At 36.0% G+C, this 23,919-nt stretch overlaps 1 protein-coding gene across 4 annotated transcripts in view; it reads left to right on the top strand.

The window, feature by feature from the left end:
- Window positions 1–4,733, top strand: part of LOC138135045 (protein stum-like) — a 94,338-nt gene extending 89,605 nt beyond the window's left edge. For all 4 annotated transcript variants that reach the window (XM_069053681.1, XM_069053680.1, XM_069053682.1 and 1 more), the window contains one exon: window positions 501–4,733. In XM_069053681.1, the coding sequence (XP_068909782.1) occupies window positions 501–928 (428 nt within the window). In that variant the 3' untranslated portion in view covers window positions 929–4,733. The remainder of the gene's footprint in view (window positions 1–500) is intronic.
- Window positions 4,734–23,919: the final 19,186 nt, after the last annotated feature.

Below are 23,919 nucleotides of genomic sequence, written 5' to 3'. Positions count from 1 at the left end.
TCATTTCCACCTTTCGTGCGGAGTTCAATTTTATGTAAATTTCAGCAACATGTTTTATTTCTGGGGAAAGGTCCAATTTCATTTGAACTAAGTAGTTCCTGTGTTGTATATATAAGACGATAAATTAAGCAAACTCTAGGTGACATGTTTTATGAAATTTTATATTATCAGTTTCCTGTTGTTGAAAAATTATTTGATGAAAGCAAATTAGATGCAGACCGGAAAGAGAATTTCGTTGGGAATTCCATAATTCAGTCTCTGCTCTGGAACAAATGTTGCAAAGAGTAAATAAAATGTAAATATTATCGACGGCACTTCATTAAAACAACATGTCTGCCTTTAACCCCATTTTTCCGCGTTCGTTCGAGTCGAAGTACTTTTGTTGAAAATTCCGTGAAACGTAATGCCGTCGTAACTTGCACCCAGACACGTCTGCAATAAAAATGCACGCCTCGCCACCCCCGTCCGCTCCAGGCCATTAACTCGACGTCGCTTCGCAGGTATTCAATTCCTGAAAGACTGTCCCAGAGAGCCGAACATTCCCATCTACATGGTGGTGGGAGGAAGCGTGGGTTGCGTGAAAATGGGTTTGACCCTTTACAACCAGCTCCACACGCGTCGCATGGACGCCTCCACCGCCGCCAATTCCACATCCATCGGTTCTCGAGTCGCCTCGATCGCTCTCACCGTCATCCTCATAACCTGGTTCGGTTTGGGAAATTACTGGATCTTGAGGATCAAGTGGCCCGATTACGCGCCTACGCTCTTCGAACCCAACCATTGGTGCCACCGCACTCTCTACGTTTTCGCATTGGTCCATTTGTGCATCGTCTATTCGGTGATTGGTTGTGTCGTGGTCCTCATGGTGGTGCTCGCCGGCTGCCAAATGTTTGGATGCCCATGGCTGGGACCGGCGAGGTACAAATAGCACAACCCGCCGGATTACTTTGAACTGTGGGACGTGCCCAGGACTTATCATTGACTTGCTCAAAGTTGGCGTGAGTACAACTGTGAGGATTAGAGTTGTGCCGCTTCCATTCTATTGTAATCTCAATTTTAATAACCAATCTAGTTTCTTCGAGTCGCGGTTTTGCCGCGTTTGAAAGTCTGAAGGTGTGTTGTACAGACCGAATGGCATTCATCTCGACAGCACAAGGTAGGAAACGTGGCAAAAACCAAGACTGTTGACTGTTAGAATGCTTCAACGACTATATTCGAAACTGTCTTAGCAACTGTCATTTAGGAATTAAGTAAAGACGTCAATTAGCTTTACAAGTGTAGGTAATACTCCCCAATATGATATATTTTTAACTACTTTGTAACTACTATACCTATATGAATCTTATGAAACATGTGTTGGAGATATATTCGATGTAATTTGATTGAATGTTGTCGATGTTCGTCTAGCACGCGCTGCTCCAAGATCAAAAATTTTTGCTTCAGTTCCAACAAATTTGTGTTCATTTTCGTCATCCTGTTTAGCACTTTGAGATAATTTACTTTATCAAGTGAAACAACCGTGAAGTTGGTAACACGATTTACAAGCAAAACTCGGATTTAGTTTTGTCCCATGTTGATTATCTTTAGCAAATTTAAATTCGTAGCAGAAGTGCGAAGAATTATCTTAAATTGCTACGCTTTATTAAATAAACATTTCAGTCCAAACGAGCTGAAACTTGTACAGTTAGATAAGTAAAAACTTGGCTGCGTTTTCAGACACTCGTGCGATGTGCGTTTTTGCTCTATAATTAACACCAAATTAAAGAGTACACTTCACAAAGTATTTGCTTTGTTATTAATAAGCATAATTAATTGCCATTAATTAAAGTTTGCGTAGTTCGTTTTGTTTCGACGGCGTAATTAACGCTTAATTGGAATTATTATAGTTGCACATTGAACACTAAAATGGAGGACAGGGTAGGTAGTTTTGAATTAACAACAGGTTCTAATTTATAGCTGTAACGAACATTGCCGCTTATAGATTCAAAATATAATTACTGGACAATTTCTCTTAAAACTATAAACTGTCTTTTAATTTTCTTTTTAAGCCTAGGACTTTATTTATTAATACATTACGAAAACATAAATTAAGCTTGGTTGTGTTATGCTGCACTAGACAAATTCAGAACTATTGTGAACTGTGCTTTCAATAGCAGAAAACATATACTTCATCTTGAAAGATCTCATGCGGAGATTGGAGATCCTGTACTATAGTTAGAGCGGCGAACTAGTGGAGTAGTCACGAGGTGTTCACGTGATAGTTTCTAGCAAGGTCATGAAAAGCCTGATTTACACTGCCTCGCCAAATTTGAGTTTTGTGCGGGAAATTTAAATCTTATTACTTTAAGAATGGATGGAAATTTTTGCTGCGTGCATTGAGCTGCACCGAACTTCTTAACGCGCGCCCTTTAACCAATAGGAAAACATCTCCCGAATCACGTGAAGATCACGCCAATTTATTGCTCCACTGAGTCCCCGCGCCAACTATAGTTATTAAAAAATGAAATCTGTTTCACTTGAAAAGGAGTACTTTGTCAAATGTTATCACTTATCTTATTCCAGAGACAATATATTGCGCAACACTATCCAAAGACAAATAATTTCACCTTTGATTTTACTTTGTAACTGTTAATTTTTATTTTTTATTTTTTCCAGTCATTAGCAAACAAGTGAAAAATTTGTTACATTTATATAATCAGTTAAAAATAAAATGTGAAACGGATTATTTCGACACTGGTAAAAGAAGTTTTGATTATGCAGTGTTAACGCAGATGAATTCCAAAAAAAAATATATTTTAGGGAGAATGAGGTGCAAAATTGTTTAAAGTTTCAAGTATGAATAGAATTAGGAGTTTTTGATTAAAAATCTATTTGCCTGACAGACTGAATGGCTCTACATTTTTGCGGAAATTCAGTAATAAAAACTTGGCGAAAGTTTTAATAAAACTTTTATATTCTCTCACTTGGTACGAGAGTCTGAAGCAGCGGCTTCTTCGTAGATAAAAAATTCCTCCTCGCTCACGATGATTTCCTTATTAACACACAAATTTCGTATGACGCAAGGGTTCGCAACACGGGTTCATGTTTACGTTATGTTGACACCTCTACGGTCCAATGTCAGCTTTTTCCGCGTATGTGTACTTCTTCGGGAACAATTTAATAAGAATTCCTCACATGTTCGTTAAACTTTAACAAATACGCTTTCTTACATCGCTTGCTGCGCCTGTAACACACCTTTTCACGTATTTTTTATACGTCGTTTTTAAGGAATTGAATGAGGTAGGGGCCTTCGAAAAATGTGTAAATTTAATCGGACAGCAGCACATGTTTTTCTAAAATTGCGTCGCGAGATTGCAATCAACAGGGTTGGGTTGGGAACACCAAGAACATAACCGTAGACTCATTTCCGTTGTGCAGCTTTGCATTCTGTAAAAATAGGCAACTCTTTATAGCGCTACTTGTAACGTAATATTACTTGGATGTTGAGTGTGTATGCTGTGCAAGACTATTAAAATTTCATTTTGTATTTTACATAAAGCCGTCGTTGTAGACGACGGAATCGCGCGGTCCAGGCTTTAAAATAACGAGATGTAAACTAGAGATATTAAACGCAGTTTCCTTTACAACTGATGAAGATGGATTTCGAAAGTGATGTTATGCACCAAGCGCAATATTTGCTCTCGTCTCGTTTTATCTCGTGGCGTCTCCGGACATAACTGAAAAGTACAAAAATTCACGCTTGACTAGTTGTAAAGGAATTGTTCGGCTTCTGTACATAATTCTTTTATGTTAAAATCGATTATATTTTATTTTTGTGTCACTTAATGTAAAATATCATGTATAATTCTGGATATGTAGCTGTTAAGGGGCACGACACATCGAAAACAATTATGTATCTAATCTTGCATTAGAATTTTGACACTTCGGAAAGTTGCCAGATTGGTCCTGTTGCAATCACAATTGCGCATTCTGCTAACTAGAGAGCAACATCAAACAGGACTGATCCATTACTCCTCCTATCACACCTAATTTAAGTTTTATAACTTGTCGATCGAAGAGGAGGGATGATTAATAGACTTGTCCCAAAGGAGACTGTAATGATGCTTCACACAAACTTATCGCTGCTAATCGAATTTGGGGAGACGAACAGTTTTTTATTTTCAGCACAATTTGACAACATTATCTGCACTTCACTTTCATTTTGGTCACATCAAAATCATAATACTCATTATCTGCCGCAACGGCATTCAGGGATTTTTCCGTTCAGGTCACGTGGGACCAATTAACGCGCGTTGAAGAAGTATTGGGAGGTGACGGTTTTAGCAGTTTTGTTTGATGTGAGCTCGTACGTGGGGTACAAGGATTGATCTGACAAGTTTTCGATTGTACTTCTAGTCCGGTGCAAACATTGTTAACAAGTTCTGACCGGACTTTCGTATAAAATATACCATAGCGCAGTGCGTAATCTGTAATCTAGAGGATTTATATACTACGTTCATGAAGTGTATAGTTTGTAGCGTGTTAGGCATATATTATATAACAGTATATATTTTATAATGACTGTCACAACAATCAAAAACTGTTCCGTGTTTTCAATGTTTATTGTATATGTTGATGCTGTGATAATTGCCATACAAGTTCATAACACATCAAATGAAACTTTTTCATTTGCCTGAGATGAAAACATTTTATTTGTATGTTTTATTTATGAAAATAAAAATATATCGCTCTAATTCCTGTCGTTCGTACCCATTGACCCAATTAGACAAAAACGGCGAGTGAACGCTGCTCGTTAGAGGTGAGCTTTGAATAACCGTGCTGACGATGCAACGAGAAAAGCACGGCTTTTATATCCTCCTCTATGAAGTCATAAAAAGAAGTATGGAGGCGATTCCGGTAGGTGTATTTCCGTAGGTTTCAGTTTCGCTGGCGTTGCTTTTATGGAGGTTTTTGTTGCAACTCGAGCGGAATTACAGAGACGTAAGTATAGATAAACCATAAAAATATGTATCGATGAAGATAGTGCCCGGAATAAACGCCGCCCTTTCTAGGTCATTGCGGAAAGCAATGGTGTTATCGTTGGTAGTTTATCTTCATATAAACCCCAGGCCTTAGATAATAATTTGATATAAAGTAAAAAAAGAATGTCTGAAGATGTCCCTCGGATGGTAAAGATTGCAATCTCACCCAATAAGGATCGGATTGGCGGAGCCGTTATGTTCAGGAGTGGAGGAAAAATACCGTTCTCTGGAAGATCGGAGATATGTACAATTTTTAAATTAACCGCTCCGGATCCAAAATATATTGGAAGGATTTGCGCGATTAAAAGTTCTTACGGTATCGGTGGACTCTGTTAAGAACTTTAAAGAATATTTTATTTTATAATTATTTCACGATAATCAAAAGGGAGTATCGAAGATGCCATCTAAACTTTATTAATTAGAAAAGTTGACTTAAGAGTTTTTCACGCAAAAAGACTTTCTTTGTAATTTTCTTAATTATGGAAACTATAACACAAAGTTTTACAATACCTTTTATATGAAAGTACCTAAATCAACTTTCGAAACTTTAACGTGAGCTTAATATACTTACTCTACTTTAGTTTGTTGTCGTTGCACTTGGTAGAAGAGTAATGCAAATTGTTTATAAATGATAGAATGTAGTGAGGATATGAAAATGAATTTGAAAAGGAATAAGAAGGTGGTAAAGGTCTGATAACTTCGGTTTAGAAAAAGCGAAGTAATAAATGGGTCAACTGGGATTATTTGAAAGTTTTCCAAGAGAACCTCTATAAAACAATTAGACTCGCACACTAAAAAAAACATAATCGCAACTCGACACGTACTTAATCAGCCAAAGTTGGCCGTTTGTCAACAAACTTTGTGTTTAACTGAGCAGCAATAACAGTTTCTTTACTTTGCCCCTTTTCAGCAACAAATTCGGAACTCTCTTCCAGTTGAGAGGCTCCACATGAAAATTGCACAGCACGCTTTTCACGAATCATATCTAAATCTCTTCGTTTTTACGAGGAACCCTTCAATTTTGCCTAAAACAAGGATTCCCGTTTTCGCTTGTGGAAAGCCTCCAACCTTGGTCCATTAGAGCTTATTTACTTAGAGCAGCTTGCAAGTAAGTAATTGAAGTGCCACCAGCAGCGCTCTCCACTTCTTCAGATCCGCTTCTTGCACAATAAACCGTCCAGAACCCCGAGAACGTCAAAAGTGGTGCAAATAATGTGTGAAATAAGTCGGATATAAGCGGGCCCTCGACTTGGACCGAAAGGAAATCTTCCCACCGTGAAAATGGCTGTTGCTGTGTGCAAGGCGGAGTTTTTTAGAACGTCGTTCGCCCCTCTAAGCGAATTAGCTATGGTGCCGTTTCTTCCTGCCAGGGGGGTGGCAAACTTCCTCGATGTTCGTTACTCGATCGAAGATCTTTTTTCTGGTGTTGCGGTACGCCGAAAGCGACAATTTCCTTCGCGAAACTCCCCCGAGTTCCAATCGGAACCGAACTTATTTCGCTCGTTGTGTCGTCAACATTTCAAACAAAGACGGCCCGGATCAAAACTTTATTTTAATATAATTTGGGAACAGATGGTGGTGTCGCGTGGGATGCGTCATCTCATATCTTATCAAGTTTTTAATATTTGGAAGGTTCTCCGAGTTCATATTGGACTTCTTGGTACCGCTGAAAATTCTAAATACGTAATACTTTGACTCGTTCTTCTATTCTCTTTGCATACGAGACACAGTACTCTCCACTTAATTTCTTTCGATCTACAAATCACGACTGATCTTTGAAATAAATTACGTCTATTCTCCTAGAGCCGAGCAGCTCTGGTGGAATGTCGGAATCAGATTTTAAATTAGGTATTACTCGGGTCGTCTTTTTATTTATTTCATTCCACTTAAATAAATTCGCATTTATTTGCGTTTGAAATTGGAAGAGAGCGCAATACAATTTATAACCTCTCATGTGTACCTGTTTAAACCTGTAGTTTGCAAATGACGCAGATTCGTCAAGTGTTTCCGCCTCATTCGTTCTTCGATTTTTAAATGACAATAAACTCTTCATTGTTTACTTATCTCACGCACTGTACTGAAAGTTCCATCGCCGGAGGTGTTCGTATACGAAAATGGGGTAGTTTGTTTAGACGTTTGTTTTGTGGTGAGCCATCGCCTAATCCACCTAATCCCATCTATGGCACAATAGTGGACCAAAAATCCGGCACTGATATTGTATTCTGGTTTTATCCCGGAGACATTCTGCATCGATTCCACCCGGACCTTTATCTGGAGGTATCAAATATTGGATATATGGAAGACCCGCTCTAAGAAAAGGCTTTCACGAGATTGTTTTGTAATAAAAGAGTCTTGGAGGACACTTTCGTAAAATAATTATAGGGAGGCTGCTTTTACAGCGAAATGTGAGCGGAAAAGTTAAGGAAGAGCTCGCGAACAGCTGCCATTATTCAATAAGAATATTGCAATTTGTCGAAATGGCGCATCTTGAAGCTACCTAAAGTCACTTCCTTGATTATTCTGAGGCGTACGTGATGATACGTCAAATTAAATTCGGCTTATACAAATTACGCGGCTTTATAAATCCAGTGTTAATAATTTCCACCGCAATTTTCCCGAGACGATATATTTTAGAAATAAGTTTCACGGAGTAGCACTTTGTCCCCGAGCATCACGACAGGTCGACGGTTTTCCTTTTTAATTTCTTTATTTATGGAAGCATCCCCGGATTAAGTCAAGCTCGAATAAAGCTACAAAAGAAAGGCGACTACGCTGCTGGGGTCACAGCAGTTTTTTCAATGATTTAACCTCCCCCGCGATTTAACTCGAGCAGTTTAATAACTTAATGTTAAAAATGCTGACTCTCTTGACACTTTTTCGCAATGATTCACTAGCAAATTGGGCTAACCGAATTAGGGTTGATGACGAAGTATGCTGCTTTAAAAAATATCAAATTCTGTGGCACTAATTTTTCGGTGACTTCTTAAACTAAAAATCGATTTTATCTGCTGCAAAATAAACTCCTAAGTTTTTATGCTCTGTTTGTGGGATAATCCGGTTTAATTCTGGAATCGTAAGGTAATGTGAAGCGGTGTCGCTGCCACAACCGCCAACCCAATCCACTTTAAAAAACATAAAAGTATTTCAAATCGGAAGAAGTTTGTCTCATTCTTACGACTAAGCCAGTCATTTAAAAAACGACTGGATTTGCAGGATAAAAATTACTTGGGCGGCGGTTAACCTTTTCCAATGCATCTCGAGAAACGGTCTCATTTCGCTGCTGAAAAGAGCGACGACAACAAGCGCTTCTCGGATAATTAAAATTCATTCGCTCGAGTCAGGATTTCAAAAGGATAATGTTTTATTTTTTTCATTAAATTGTTTCGTAATTAATTTTCTGATGAAATGCCACTTTCAGCAGGTCACGTTTTATGTGTGTCGAGTGACAACGAAGTAAAAATCTCGCAAAATTAACGAAAAAAATCCTTAGCAAGCGAAGAATGCTATTAACACGTAATTGATAAACTTTATGAATTAAAGTGTTCTGATTGGTTGAATAACGTTCCAGTAAATTTCATTAATCTATACAATTGAGAAAATATCTAGAAGATTTTTCAATCGAATAAGTAAAATTCTTAAAGCAGATTGTTAATGATAAAGTGGCTTTAAGCATACTAAACAACAGCGACTTTAGTACTTGGTGAGCATTATCAGATTCTTAAAAAAGCTTAAAAGCTTTGTTTTAGTAGTTTCGTTTCAGTCTGCCCAACAAGCATCCATATTGCAGAAGTAAACTACGAGTAGAATTAACTTTTAGGAAACCACCTTAATATTGAAATACAATTTTACAGAGATTTTTAATACATAATTTAAAATTATTTAAATTTAATCTCTTTGGTTTGTTGTTTCTTCATAGACGTTTTTGCTTTTACATAAAAATTTATGAAAGATGCATGTCAAGGATCACCGGACTTTTCGTAAGAAGATTTGACTTCCCTCGATGCTCAGACTAACGAAAGAAGTGTACAATTTAAGTAAAAAAGAATCAACTTTGTTATGAAGGAGACTTCGCTACAAAATTGCTTTGTGTTTGCGAAACATCCCCCATTTCAACTTTCGTCGGTACTCCATGGATTGGTGAAAAAATGTAATTGAACCGTTTAAACAGAGTTTGTGGTATATATCCTATGTACATTTGGCAGTTTGAGACCAATAAATGTACAGACTGCAACATTGTCAAGGCAGTTCAAACAAACTAGTTGTAACCACTATAAAAGGCGAACACTCCATTAAGCGTTCGAAAACGGTACACATACGAGATAATAAAGCAATCCTTTGAAGAGCCAAGTAAATAAACGTGTGTATAGTGTCTCCCACAACATCTAACAATAAAGAAGGGCGAACATCGCCATGTAACCAGTTAGATAACCGATCTGAATGATGGCGGCTTTTTAAAGACAGAACGAATGCAGTTTAGCAAGGCAATAATAGTTGGCAAACATCAACCTTGATCGGGAATGACGTTGATGGGTGTACGTGCGGGGTTCATCCCTATTTCTATTCTGTCTGTTCTGGGGCTTCGCAAACACTAACAAATAAATTTCACCATCAGATAATTAGGTATAATAAGGGTGAACGGTTGAAACGTAACTCGCGACAGACTATAGGTAGATAAAAGTCGGCTAAATCAACGTCGAATTTGTCTGTTTACCTATTAAATCACCGTGGTATCGTTGCTGAGTATCGATCTGTGAAGCTCGTTCTGCTACATAATAACATGATTTGCATACAACAGATAATTGGTACTGATTTATGTAGAAAATTGATATTTAATCTAGCGTTGTTAATCATTTGAGTGCTATCTATACACGGAGCATTCCGGAATTTGTCGCTTCATATCTTGACTTAGAACTTCATTTTGAAGGAAAACATTGAATATAGCAGCATTATCAAATTCAACGCGGATATACAGAGTGTATCTGAAACACGTGTGTTAATTTTAACCAGTAGAAAAACTCGTTAATTGATGAAACTTTTCTCAACATTTTGCAAAATTCGCAAGTTTTCCAAGATTTTTTGCTCCCCAAATTTTACCAAACGAGTAGTTTTGTGTGTAACCGTGAGAATTTTAATTTTAATTATTTATTTTCTTCTATAACGATGTAAATTTTTTGACAAGGCTCCGTTTCTATCACTACAGAAAAATTTCGCCTTTACCCATAGGCGGGTATACACTTTGATGGCTAATTTATTCCAAATTTTAAATCAATTTGTAATGCTTTTTCGTAAAAAAATCAAATAGAAAAAACGTGTCATTTAACAAGCTTTGCTACATCTTAAAATTAACACGCGTATTTCAGATACACCCTGTACATCGGGTGTTCATTTAAATTTATCCTCAAAGTAGGCGTCGAAGTGTAATCATAATCAATAAATGTGTAGTACCTATAAATAAATGTTACTTTTCATTAGTGTGTTGTTTTTTTCGGATTATGGAAACGAAAATATGCAAATTTGTTCATTTTCTTATTAAATAATAGTAAATTTTACATTATCACTGTCATGGTCATATGACACTTCCTAGACTTAGGTACACAGTTAGTTAGTAACATTTATTATTTATGTTAGTTGTTATTTCAAGGTATTCGCAATTAATAAATTAAACGACAATTTAAAAAACATAACGTACATGTGTATGAAAAATTATTCTTGTTGAGGGTAGACAAAATGTTGATTCTCGACGGAAAGGAAGTGAATGAAAATATACCTCTACAAAGCTTTTACAAATGCTAGGATACAAACCACTTTAGTTTAGTTTTTGCCAATCCCATTACCATACTTTTGTCATGCTATTGAAACATTTTATACGTATCCTGCGAAAGCTCTCCAGAGTCACTTGAAAGCTTCATAAATTAAAAAACTCGAAAACATGTAGATAATGCATCGCACGTTCAAATGAAACCCTGGGCTGAGTAGGCGTTGGAAAAATTAAACCGTTTAGAACAGTGTAAAGTTTGAATTTCCCGCCGTTTGACACGAATGACATTTGTTTCAGTGAAAACGTAGGTATAGTTTTCCCATTTATAATTTGGTTTTACTACCAGCCCTGTTGTCAGGGAGTTAAATACCCCGACAATAGGCAACTACCGCCATAAATCCTAGGACTGTAAAAGAAGGTCCGTTGTCTGTTGTCTGACTAGGCTACAATATCTTCACGTCTATTGCCAAAACCACAACCCCAGCCCCTAATAATTACAATTGTACTGCCATAAAACCAAATTATAAATGGGAAAACTATATATTTTATTTGATTTTGCCATTCAACAGACATGGTATTTCTGTTATTGCCTAAATATTTTTTACTTAGCTACGTAGGTACTAGTTTGTTTATAAAAATTATATATTTTTTTAACACAACGTTATCTGCTTCAGCTTTTAAATAAATTAATTGAGAACAAAGTAATAAAATAATTACGTTTTCATGTATTTTACTTTCAAATCCTATTAGTCTTCCTTGAACAACAATGTTTTTGTTTTCCAAATCCACAAAATTATTAACTTTGTTATTTTAGGACAAAAAGAACGCATTCTCTTTGAACTAAAGGAATTAATTCGCATTTTCATAATTTATGTGCGTTTTATCGACTCAGATTGATGGTATTGAACACCATGACTTACGGTACGATTATGTTCTTCTGCAGTTATAGAAGACGATAAATTCACCCCTTTTTGAGATTTACTCCGACCCGTCGTTGGATAGTGGGTCACTTATCTCCGAATCCTTCTCCATGTACGTGGCAACGCCATCAAACAACCTTCTTACATTTCACCGTCCTTCATATTAGACACACAAAAAATCCCCTTGAACCTCGCAAGGGTCTCCCGAATTAAACAGGAACAAATACACCACCATATAAATTTATTTCCAAAGCAATTACAAAGAACTAGCTAAGACTTTCTGTAAACACATAAAACTAGATTCCACATAAGTTAACAATGTAACTCATATTTGCCCCCGAGCCGATATATTTATGACGTTTGCGGAGCGGCCGTTTCGCCCTTGCTCCTCTCATTGTGTTGCAGATCGGCCGTGAAATATTGGCAAACAAGGGCCCCAAGCCGCAGACCGTTTACTTATCAACGATGGAGGACGTCATAACGCGGAAATTACATACCTACCGGTGAAGGGCTTTTGTAGCCGCCGACGTCACCGCAAACCGATAATTTGTTAATTATATTGCGAAATGCCAGAGAATTTGATGCACTCACCGCAACCAAATGCAATGAGGGATAATAGTGCAAATGCGCATTATGCAGTTTCACGTCAAACTACGAACTTGCCGAAACTTGTTAATGTGCAGTTTATGCAGGATGTGGTGCAGTTTGGCCCGAAGGGCATCTCAAAAGCTCATTTCAATTTAATGTTGACGGAAACTGTATGTGACCAAATCGTGGGGCTCAATTATGTGCATTCTAGCTTGAAACTAACTTTCAAGTGAATGGAATATCAAGATTTGTAGATTATCTTTGCGGTTTGAGATCTAACACGGCAGGAAATAAAAGCTCAATCTTTATTTTGTGCAGATATAGAAGGCACGGTTGACGTCTTTATATCATCTGAATTTGTTGATTTAATTTTTAATGAATACAGATATACTCGTATATTTACATCCTTACAGAAAAATCATTATGCAAAGCCTTCAACAGATCACATTTGTTCTATTTTAAAAAAGGTAGCAATACGTTGCTTAAGATTTATAGAAACAGAAAGAGACAAAGACAACAATAAATAAACCAGAACATGGAATAAATTTAGTGACATGAGTTAAATTTAAGAAGAAAACCTCACGGAGTTCAAGGAAAGCTCATCTTGCACTCGAGCACCTCATAAAAGGCCGACGTATGGCAATTTTTAGCGAACACATCTTCAACCTTATTTTATGATAAAAATTTAAATTCTAAAATACATCGTATTTCCATATACAGAGTGATTCAGGTTAAATGACCCACTTGACCCCTCGTGGCAGGCAGTCCATAATACATTGAGCGATTATTCCTTGATTCAAAATTAAATTTTCAAAATATTATGAATCAAAAAATTTGTCGTTCAATCATTGTCAATATTGCCATTGATTGAAATGTCTTGTTGGATGTGCCACGATGTGCCATTTAAGCTGAATCACTCTGTATTAGGTAGTTTTGTACAGTTGGTTCCAAAAAAATGGGGGAATTGTCAGAATAAAATTGTTACATTTTCACAATTTTTTCATAGTGTGAAAACTTCTTACGAGAAATAGGTTAGAATTTCTTTTGCAAACAACTGTATGCTCTATGTTTTTGCTTAATTGTTTAATGATTATGAATTTCCTGATTGGAGAATTAAACGGTCGACCACCAGATTTGACATCCCTTCCTTTTATACTTACAATTTTATTAAAAAAAATATATAAATTACCAAACATTATGATTAATATTTTTTGAAGTATAATTTTTATAGTTTGAAGCATAATTGAATAATTTTCTTGTCATTAGTGTCTTGGTCTGTATGAGATATCTAATTGAATATGACTGACTTGTACTTGAAACGTGGTTTCTTAATTTGCTTCAACCGTCGGACAACACAAATATTAATTTTCCCCTACAAAATTGGAAAATTTGGGTTTACGATGATTTATTATGAAGTTTAACCGTTGCGAATATTATAAACTAGCACGTGTGTTAACAAATGGTTTATAAATTTTACAACGATATGATGATAAATTGTCCCCAAACATGTTTGAATATTTTTATATAAAAATGTTCCTATCATATTTTTGCTTCAAAAATTATTATATTATGAATTTTTTAGAGATATAATAATTTTCTTCTCGTATGTGTATAATTAGTAGTTTTTTTTGTTTTAACTTGAAAGTGGTCCTACCATTTACTTCCTTTTTGAATCTGTAGATAGATTTTTAGCTTCTGGAATGAGCAAAAATCGCAATTCGGTAAAAGAAGTCGAAAACAGAAAAATAACAGAAAAAATGTTACATTTTAAATGTAGACAGCATTTCTAATATAAAAAAAATATATATAGAATTGATTTTAATTGAACACGATTTTATCTACGACATGGTGCGGTAATTCACTTCACCCTTCGGCCAATACAGCTACGAAATTGGGAAATATTTGTATTTGCTAATTTATTATACATTGACATTGGAAACATTATGTAAATTAGTGCGCATTTTGACAAACATAAATAAACAAACCAAACATATTTGGTACGTTGGTAATAAAGCATTTAAATCATATTTAGAATTGCTGAAAATCCTCTTAGCCGGAATGAATATGAACATTTTTTTTTTACCGAAAACACAAAATGTCTAACAATATTTATTAATTTGAACTGAAAATATTGTTGAAAGTTTTTTTATTGTTTCTTTAAACGTAGATGTGTTTCGTGTTTTAATGTATTACATTTAAAAAAATACAACAATTGTTTTGGCATCCGTGATGTTATTTGAAAATATTTATTTTAATTTAAATTTAGCTGAGATTTAAATTTGTGTAAAGTGAAAACGTAGTATTCGCGTGACGGGCTTCGCTAGGACAATAGCAGGCTAAATGAGATTGTCCGCCAGGATAACAGGCCAATATTCATTAAACATCGGAAATGCGTTGCGAATCGTTGAAGGGCTGCATCGTGCTCACAAATAGCAGATAAAGCCTCCTCTAAAACATATTAAAACAGGTCGGGGGACAATGTTTTTAAGATTAAAATTCCGAACGCGTTAGTTATGCAAGTTGTCGCATGTAGGTATACAGGAGCGTATAGAATTGTCGCTAAAGGGGGTGAATTTTATATTAAACTTCGCCCTCCTAACCTGTTTCGGAGCAATGCGAAATACGAGCGTGATGCGTAATGCCCGGGCATGACGAAATAAGCCGTCACAGAGTTTTCAATTGAAAAAAAAATCGGAACGGAACACATCTGTCTGCAACTTCACGCCTCCACCTCATCAACTCGTAAAAGAAATATTTATTGGTTGTTATTAATTTCAAGGGGCACATGTTCGAGTTTAATCCTTTTTGCGCGAGGATTTCAAATGGAAACTTCGCCAAAAATGACTTGCCATTTGCATACATGAATGGGATAACCGATGCAGGATGACGAGCCAGTTTTTGCCCACACGAATGAAATAATTTCTTGATGATTAATTGATCGTCGTAATTTGCATAAAATCTTAAAATTGACGACCTTCTGATGCAGATTTGATGTGGATTGAAAAATTGATTTTTTTCATTTCGATTTCTTTGCCAGCGCAGCTAATATTCGGTATTGGACAAACATCATAATTCGATTATTAAACTGTTCCACATGGGTTGGTCCTATTTTCAATTCGGCTGCCTCGAGAGGGTTTCACTTTAAACACAATTATAAAATCACAATGCATTGTTCGATTGAATGAAGCCTTCAAATGCAGCTACCGCTCATTGTGTCGGACAAAACTTTATAATAAGAGAGAGTCAGTGGGTATTTTTTATTTTCACTGTGTGCTTTATTGTGGGTAATCGATATTGCTTGGCACGGGTGACATTCGTGATCAAGAAGTGGCAGGAACAATGCGATAAATAAAATTAAGAAACTTTGTGTTTCGACCTCAGAGACACGATATACATATGTATATGTACAGGGAAAATACAACCTATCGGGTATGTCAAAAAGTTTGACATTTGCTATTTCATAAAAATCTGCAAAACTCCAAAATAAAACATTTGGTTAGCTAATAAGTCTAATGCAATTGTCGTACGGTAGGTATTTTACAGTGCTCAAACTAATCAGGCCCTCGGCTTCGCCTCGAGCCTGAAACCTAGTTTTCTCGCTGTAAAATACCCCTACCGTACTCTAATGTAAATAACTATTCCACTACCTAAAATATAGTTAAAACTTTGAGCATTAAGATAATAATCTATATTGGACCAATTTAGGACAGAAAAAAGTTGTGTTATACTGAATTTAATTAAGAAAATATATAATTTATTCAATGGATTTCGCTTATAGATTATCATCCGAACAGTTGAATTTTTCATTTATATTCAAATTACCTACTGCGCTATAAAATCCATACTCCAGCCTATACTAATTAAAGAGTTGAAAGGAACGTGTATTGGAACAAAGTTGATTAAAAACTTATATCACTGAGAGATGTTTTAATTTTATTTTCAACTCTCTTAATTTGATGAGGTATCTTCTACTAGTAATTTCATTCTTTAAGTTGAATTAAGTTAGAATTAAGTGCTATTGCAGGTCACGATTGCAGGATATGTTGTTATATGTTCTCTAACATTTCCTTGTAGATTCGACAGAGTCTACACGGATATGCTTTTTATAGTTTTTTTTAATTTAAAGTAAAGGATGCAAAATGGTAAAGCTCATCCATTATAGACCTGAATTGTGAAAGCGCCATTAGCTTGGCATCAGTGATAAAGTTAGTAACCACCTCATATGCTTTTATTACTTTAAAAAAGTTTAAAAAGTTAATGTATGAGCAAACAAATTATTATTTAAGGTTTCATAAGCTCAATTTTACCTTTTGACACAAACGATATTTTTGTTACTAGATTATGTACAGTACAGTAGCAACATTTTGACTGACCTTGAATTTCACGACTCAGATCTATAATGAATGAGCTGTACGAAGATGTGAAAAAGATTTTAAGCTAAATTCATAATTGTAATATTTAGGAAATTGATTATCGATCACTGGCTCAAAATTGAATAAAATTCCCTGACTACCAGTCGCGTGCCCAAAGTACACATTTGAAAACAAATAAAGAAGAATTCGTTGATGCCGTTGGGCAAGCAGAACAAATCCCCCGAGAGATAATTTATGTAATTAATGATGTAATAAAGTGGTGTAATATTGGCAATATTGGGGTAGATTAATCTATTAGCAGAGGGTGGCGATAATAAAAGGGAAAGCATATGTAAAACCCGGGGGTATCAGACCCACAGAAAAATCAGTATTGGTGAGCTTGTCTCCCCGTCGATTACCAAAACGTCATAAAAAATCTAAATTCATCAATATTCATTAGATGAAAAACGTTAATTCTGCATGCAAATTGCAAATGACACTTTCAGCAAAGCGATGAATCTTATCCGAGACAATCCACTATTAAGAGTGATTGAAGCGGAACCAAGAATCCGTCTGAGACAAAATTCAAGACAACTATTCCCGGATTTTCTCCAGATATGCGTTCTGTTAATCTCTCCTTTAAGTCGGCGATGTTGTGATCGACGAATTAAAAGTAATTAAGTGCTCTCGAACGGGGACAGAATCCGAACGGTGGATTTGCGACTGATTACCCTTCTGTCAGACGTAATATCGAATTAGGTTGACTGAAATGACCTGGCCTCAATTACTCCGGAGTTATCTCAATCCTTTGGTGATGTGCCGCCGGAATATTTGCCTTGATGGTTATCTGTACGCTGTTTGATTCGATTCGGAGCATACACGGCATCGCATTCACAGCGCAGTATTGATTCAAGTTAGCTGATGCAGAAATTCGCTTTTGCTTGCCCTTTACACCAAATGAATCGGATGCATTGAAACTTCTTTCTACATTTGCACACAACGGGTCTTTTGTCGGGACGACAAAAAAATTTTTAATTTCCTAAATACTGAGCAACGGTACAATGGAAGACGCACAATTTTGACAAGAATCAACTTATTTTAACACGGTAACCATTTTCAAAATTAGTAAAGTAAAAAATATATTCATTATTAATCAGTGTGACCTGACAGTAAATTTATCTCATGTGCTTTTATTACTTAAAAAAGTTTAAAAACTTGATATAGTAATCCATTTCTACATTTAAGCAGACTTAATGAAAACGGTAATTTTCACGTACTCAAAAGCGGACGGAAAGTAACTCTTTTTTGGACGCACTCTTACGGACGCTGACCGTGGCGCCATCTGTCGGTCTGTTTAGTAAGTTAAAGATAAGACCGATAATTGTCCTGTCACCATAAATTATGTAAATAAGTATTATAATAAGCACAATTATAGATTGCATCAGAAAATTTAGCGTGAAACATATGCGTGTTAATTTTTGTTTTCTGGACATTGAATGAATTTGACGCCTCGAACCTTATTTCAAGATTTGTACACTTTTGCAGGAATATAAAAAAACCTGTTAATTTCGTGCTCTTTTCCCAGATATTGTCGGGAATGATGAAACGGAAATGAAGACAATTTAAGAGAACATGTGCTTCTTCTATAAATCATCGAGGAAAACAACGATGCCGAGAGGCAATTCGTGTTCGTGGCTGTTTCGCAATGATGTGTTACGGATCTGTACAAAAATGCGCTTGGAGATCGACGAGATGAGCTTTTGAATAAGAATGAGTTGTATTCTCGTTCAAATGATTTCGGTTTATTTAAAAGCTTAGATTCATATTTTTCTACTTCGCAATTAATTAACAAGTTTTGAAAACTCCCTTGCTTTTACTTTTCGTCGTTTGTTGGTTTATTCTTGAGAAGTGGGCGTAAAAGCAAACAATACACCATTAATAATAAACCCCAAAATGAACTTCAAACTTTAAAACAATAAAATTTTAAAATTTAAAAGTGTAAATAGCTATTTTTCTTAGATTGGTGGTATCGTGTCGTTCTTTCGAATATATAAATCTATTTCAATTTTCATTATTCAACTAGAGAAAATTAAAATAATTTAATAAATACTTACTAAGACTTACTAAAAATTACCAATCCTCAAATTCTTAATAAAAGAATTATTATAGTTCTTTTCAGGAGTCAAAAAATAAATACTTTTCACGTAGGTTTCCCGTAAAGGGTAAAAAATCTATTCTAAACTGGACATACTTATTGGTGTACGTTTTATACCACATGATATACCTACAAGGGTGTATTTTTAAAGTGTGCCACCTACGAGGTTGTGGGACAACGTAGAAGACTAAAAGCAATTGAAAAAATGTACTCCAAAAATTAAATGTCATTTTATTTTTTGACATAGAATTTTTTAAATATTTTTTCCGAGTTCTACATGAAGCCAGTAGCTCGTGGTTAAAATTTTTCCGTGCATTTCAATTACACCCTGTATAAAATTTTAAATTTGTAATGATAAACACACAAGGAAATTTCGCATACTCACCCGGTATATAAATATTAAGTTAACTTTTGGTTTAAAAGACCGATTTTAAATTAAAACATCTAATTATACATTTTTGTTTAAGTTTTTTAAAAAGAATCATTTATATGATTAATGAAAAACATTTGTAAAAGCGTTTTGGACTTGAAATGAAAAGAAAAAAATGATTTTAGCAAACACAGGCATTTTTTTTTAACCTGTTTGCTGAATCAATTAAACGCAATTAAAATCCACAATTTTCAACAACATCTCGTCACATTCATTTAACCCAATTACAAAATCTTGTTTCGAGGGGGATTAAAATTGTTGGCCGTACTTTCTGAGGTTTCAAATTTATCCTTCCACTCCGTCCTTCTGTCGGATGCAGTTTTATTCAAATCTAATTTGACTTTGTTTGAAAATCCGGAAACGTTTACATAACGCCGAGGACCAATTTAAATTTGGAATTCTTGAATTTTTCACTCAATATATTTGTGTATTCTTACCGCTCGCCTGAGGGGATTTATTAGAATTCCTCGGAATAATTCGTTTAGAATTACCATAAAATTGGCGACGTCTCTCAATTAACTGTCTCTTTTCCCATAAACAAACAAAAACCGTCCCCGTTCCCGTCCCCGTCGCCGCTCCCTCCCGTCAATTAAGTCCAAAACGGAAAAATCCTCACCCCATTAACTCGCCGTTATTAATCGTCATAATGTAATCTGCTGTTGATAGTTGAGGATAGAGGCCGAGACCTCTCGGGCCATTTAGGGAGTCGACGGGACGTTGCACTTGAACGTGTGGGAAACATCAAACATACGCAGCAGGAGCAGGAGTGGAGCATATGTCGGGCACGCGGCCTCTAACAAGGGCTGCGGGGGTTGTCGGACGCAGGGCCGCAGAGAGCATCCTCAACGCGTGTCGGGATACTCCTCTAATTGGGGAAATATTGGATTCCAACCAACATCTAATTTACAACGCGGAGGATGATTCAATTATGGCCACGAAAAAAGCGGACAGCTGACGGTTACAGCCAAGGAATTTTTTTAAATCAATACGGGATGAAATAGACTTAACTCTAAGTTTTTAATTTACTGCCGTCGGAAGATTAATGGACATTCAATCCAGTGGTGTTAAAGCGGTTAAATCTACGTATTGTGTGATTGAGAAAATTTGTAATCGAGTAAAATTTTAAGAGGGACAAAAACAATTAAAAACATTTTTTTTGTATACAGGGTGGTGCAAAAATGGCGCCCAATCTCTTGAGGGGTTAAACTATTTGAAGAGTTGAGTTCAATTTCGTTGTAAATTTTTTTTCCTTTGGCTAGTTTCCAAGTTATACACATTTTAAAATAAGCAAATTTGGCAACATCGGTTGGTATGCACAATCAACCAAACCAATTCTCCTTCGAGTTCAATGTTGCCACTGTTCTTTTAGCGTATTTTGGTAGGTCATGACTCTAAAAAGAAGGACTTCTGTGTTGTTTCACTACCCAAAGGGGTCTTGGAAAAAGTAAAATTGTAAAGTAATTTATAATTCAGCTGTAAAATTTGGTAATAAAGGAGATACATCTCTTTGAAATAATCATATTTAAGAGCAAGTTATACAAAATCTGTTGGTCCGATCAAATTTTTTATTGAGATTTACCTTACCAGACTTCTATTCTTTAAGACCCTTAGGAGATTGGGCGCCATTTTTGAGACACCCTGTATATGAATTTATCAACCAAATTGTTTTATCAAACAAAGAATATAACGGAGATAAACCTTCATAACTCATTTCGCGGTAATATATTTATGGTCTTTAAAAGAAATACTTATTGAAATATTCATCCATCAAAAATTATTAGTCAGTATAGCGTATACGTCTACTCTTTGTTGTTTTTAGTATCAAAGCTTTCGGTGTTTTGAAATTGCTTATCTTAATAATCTTCATTACTCGTTTTGTAGACAATTCCGCTTTACTTATTAAAGGATCCTTCTTCGAAACTCTGAAATAAAATTTGACGTTAATTTTGAACTAACAATGATTTCTCAAAGTCGTTAATTAAATTTCACGAAAACAAACCGTCAAATCAAAACATTCAAAATTTCAGCCCTCCCTGATAAATGCTTCGATCTTCGCATTGTTCCCACCAAAAAAAAACTTCGTCGAGCTGGCTAATTCACGTTCTTTTACTTTATTTTCCGCAGTAACACTTAAAACTATCACGAGATAAATTACAGGAGCGCAGAGTGTCGGAAACTCTTTTTTAAAACACGCAACCCGAAAAACATGAATTATGTCCTGCTGAAATGGTCTGGTGATTAAACAAAGTAGAACCTAATTTAATTCTGAATTTTTGCGGCACGTCCTGGTGATGTACGATACGTTTAATTGATGAAAAGGTGCTAAAGTGGCGCAATAAATTAAGTCGATTTTTTATGTCACGTTAAGCGATAAAAAATCTGTTGTTTGGGGATGGTAATGAGATGCGCACAGTGAACACAGCTGTGGACTAGGAAGGTTTGCCCTTTTCGAACGGGGGCTGACGAAATCATTAATGCTCCTTCTATGAATAACATTATATCCAAACGTATCGGCTACACATTATTGTTGTATGGCGGAATTCCCTCTTTTTTCCTTTACCGACCGGCCATTTGTTAACGTGTCCCGTAAGGTGTAATAATGTATGAGGGGCGGAACAGCACCAAGCGAGATCCAATTTGAAAGAACAATATTTAATGAAGAGATAAATTTCAAGAATTGAGCCGTCGTAATTGTCCCGATTTGCTTAAAAATTTAGCACCGGCTAAAAGAATTGACCCATTTTTAGTGTAAGAGTTAAGCAATTACCCACTGTTCCACTTGCCGGTGCGATAATGAAAAATTTGAAAGGCAAATGCTCCATCCGCAAATTCTCTAGTTTTACAACAAGAGAATTTTAAAATGCTCGACTGTGGAAAATTAATTTCTGGTCGTCGCTTCGCCCAGGAGTCGGAATCCTGAACGAGATACCGAAAATTATTAAATGCATTCATTTAAGGTTTAAGAGGATTAAGAACAATATTATTCTACACTGATCCTACTTCCAACGCAGTTTCTTTGATAAAACTTATGTCCGGAATATGTGAGATGTACGCGCAACAACCTGTTGACACATCTAAAAATTGATTTTGCATTTGCATCCAAATTCACCCGCTTCTTCCGATTGCACTTCGGTGTTCGTTTTAGGTTCATTTAATTAAATCCCGCCCTCGCGAATGTCGTTGAGATAAGCTCGGAACAAGAAATAACTCTGCTATTAATTAATAAGTCCGGTGTATTTCAGGTGAGCTTTCACAAAGCTCTATTCAGCAATTCCGATTCCGCTTTACCCAACGATTATATTTGCATAGAACTATGCAAATTAGCCTCCTAATGGCCACGTATGTCGAATTGCGTCTTCATAAATAAACGAGCTCTCGAGTCCTGTCTCGTGAAGAATAGGCTATTAGAGCTCCGTATCCTTTTTCACAATTACACTCTAATTGTTTTCAGCTGCGACGTAAATCATAGAGGAAAATGTCAAGTAAAAGGACGAGCTTAATTGCATCGAGCGAGCTCAAACAATGGCTTATTTTGTATTGTCTAATTTTGTTATCGTTTGGGTTTGTGCCAAGAGCGTTGTAAAAAATTCAATAATAGGGTATAGATAGTGTTGGAAGTCTCAAGCTTTATTATTGGGTTATGAATCCCGGAGGCAATGTAGCGGAAAATTTCGTCTCCAAAGGTGCACGTGAGGACCATTGGGCGGAGCGGTGTTGCCCATTCTCAAATATTCCTCATAAATAAAGTGCAATTTATCAACGGTTGTCAGTTTATTTTGATTCCTATAGAGGTGGACGCGGACCGAAACCTACCCCACCTCCACAACTCAAACCGAACAAGATATTCTGACTAACCACTGAGAAGGCAATGTTTAAGATAAGACATATTACTTATAAAAAAAATGAAAAAATTGGGTTAAAATATTGGAAAATTCTCTGAAGACTCCCCCCAGGGCAACATAACACGACAAAAAGCACCAACTTTTTCAGAGACGCTCAGACCGTCCTTAAGGCCAAATTCTCCAACTCTAGATGGACGCCTCGAGCTTCGCATTTGTCTCTTTATGACGTATCTCCCAAGCCGCCTACGTTTTCTTTAATATTTAACCTCTCCCATCTCTACGGGCGATGTATTAACAAGGTGTAGGTACTTCTCGTCAATAGAAACTTCTCTCCTTGGTTCCTTTGTTGCATTTTTCCACTTGAGTAAATGATTTTTTTGTGTTGTTGCACTTCATTCATACTAGCAAGCGTCGGCACGACAATGGCGGTCGAAAAAGCACAACAAATACGCAACGTATTATGAAATTTTCGATAATTTGGGTCGGTTTTTTTGAAAATTTCAAATGGACGCATTCCTGACAATTTCAAGCATCATTGGATTTGTTCACGTGTGAGCATTTACCGATTTCTGGATTAATTTGGGTGCCCGTTGGAGTGGAAGGATTCTGTGATTCCCTATTAATGAAACCGTTATTATGCGGCATGTGTCAACAACTCGTAATGGTGACGTTGATAAACCATGACAAATCACTTCGATCTTGACAGGCGAGTGCAATGGATTATGATGAAGCAGCCTTTTTAAAACCGCTGACTTTGGAATCGAACTACACTGCTTGCACAAATTCCAAAATCAAAGGAAACACCACCACAAAATTTAATTTTCAAAATTACAATAAAAACCATGATAATCCA

Source organism: Tenebrio molitor, chromosome 7 (genome assembly GCF_963966145.1).
Source record: "Tenebrio molitor chromosome 7, icTenMoli1.1, whole genome shotgun sequence".
In the NCBI taxonomy this organism is placed as follows: Eukaryota; Metazoa; Arthropoda; class Insecta; order Coleoptera; family Tenebrionidae; genus Tenebrio; species Tenebrio molitor.
This window is presented reverse-complemented; position numbering and strand designations above follow the sequence as displayed.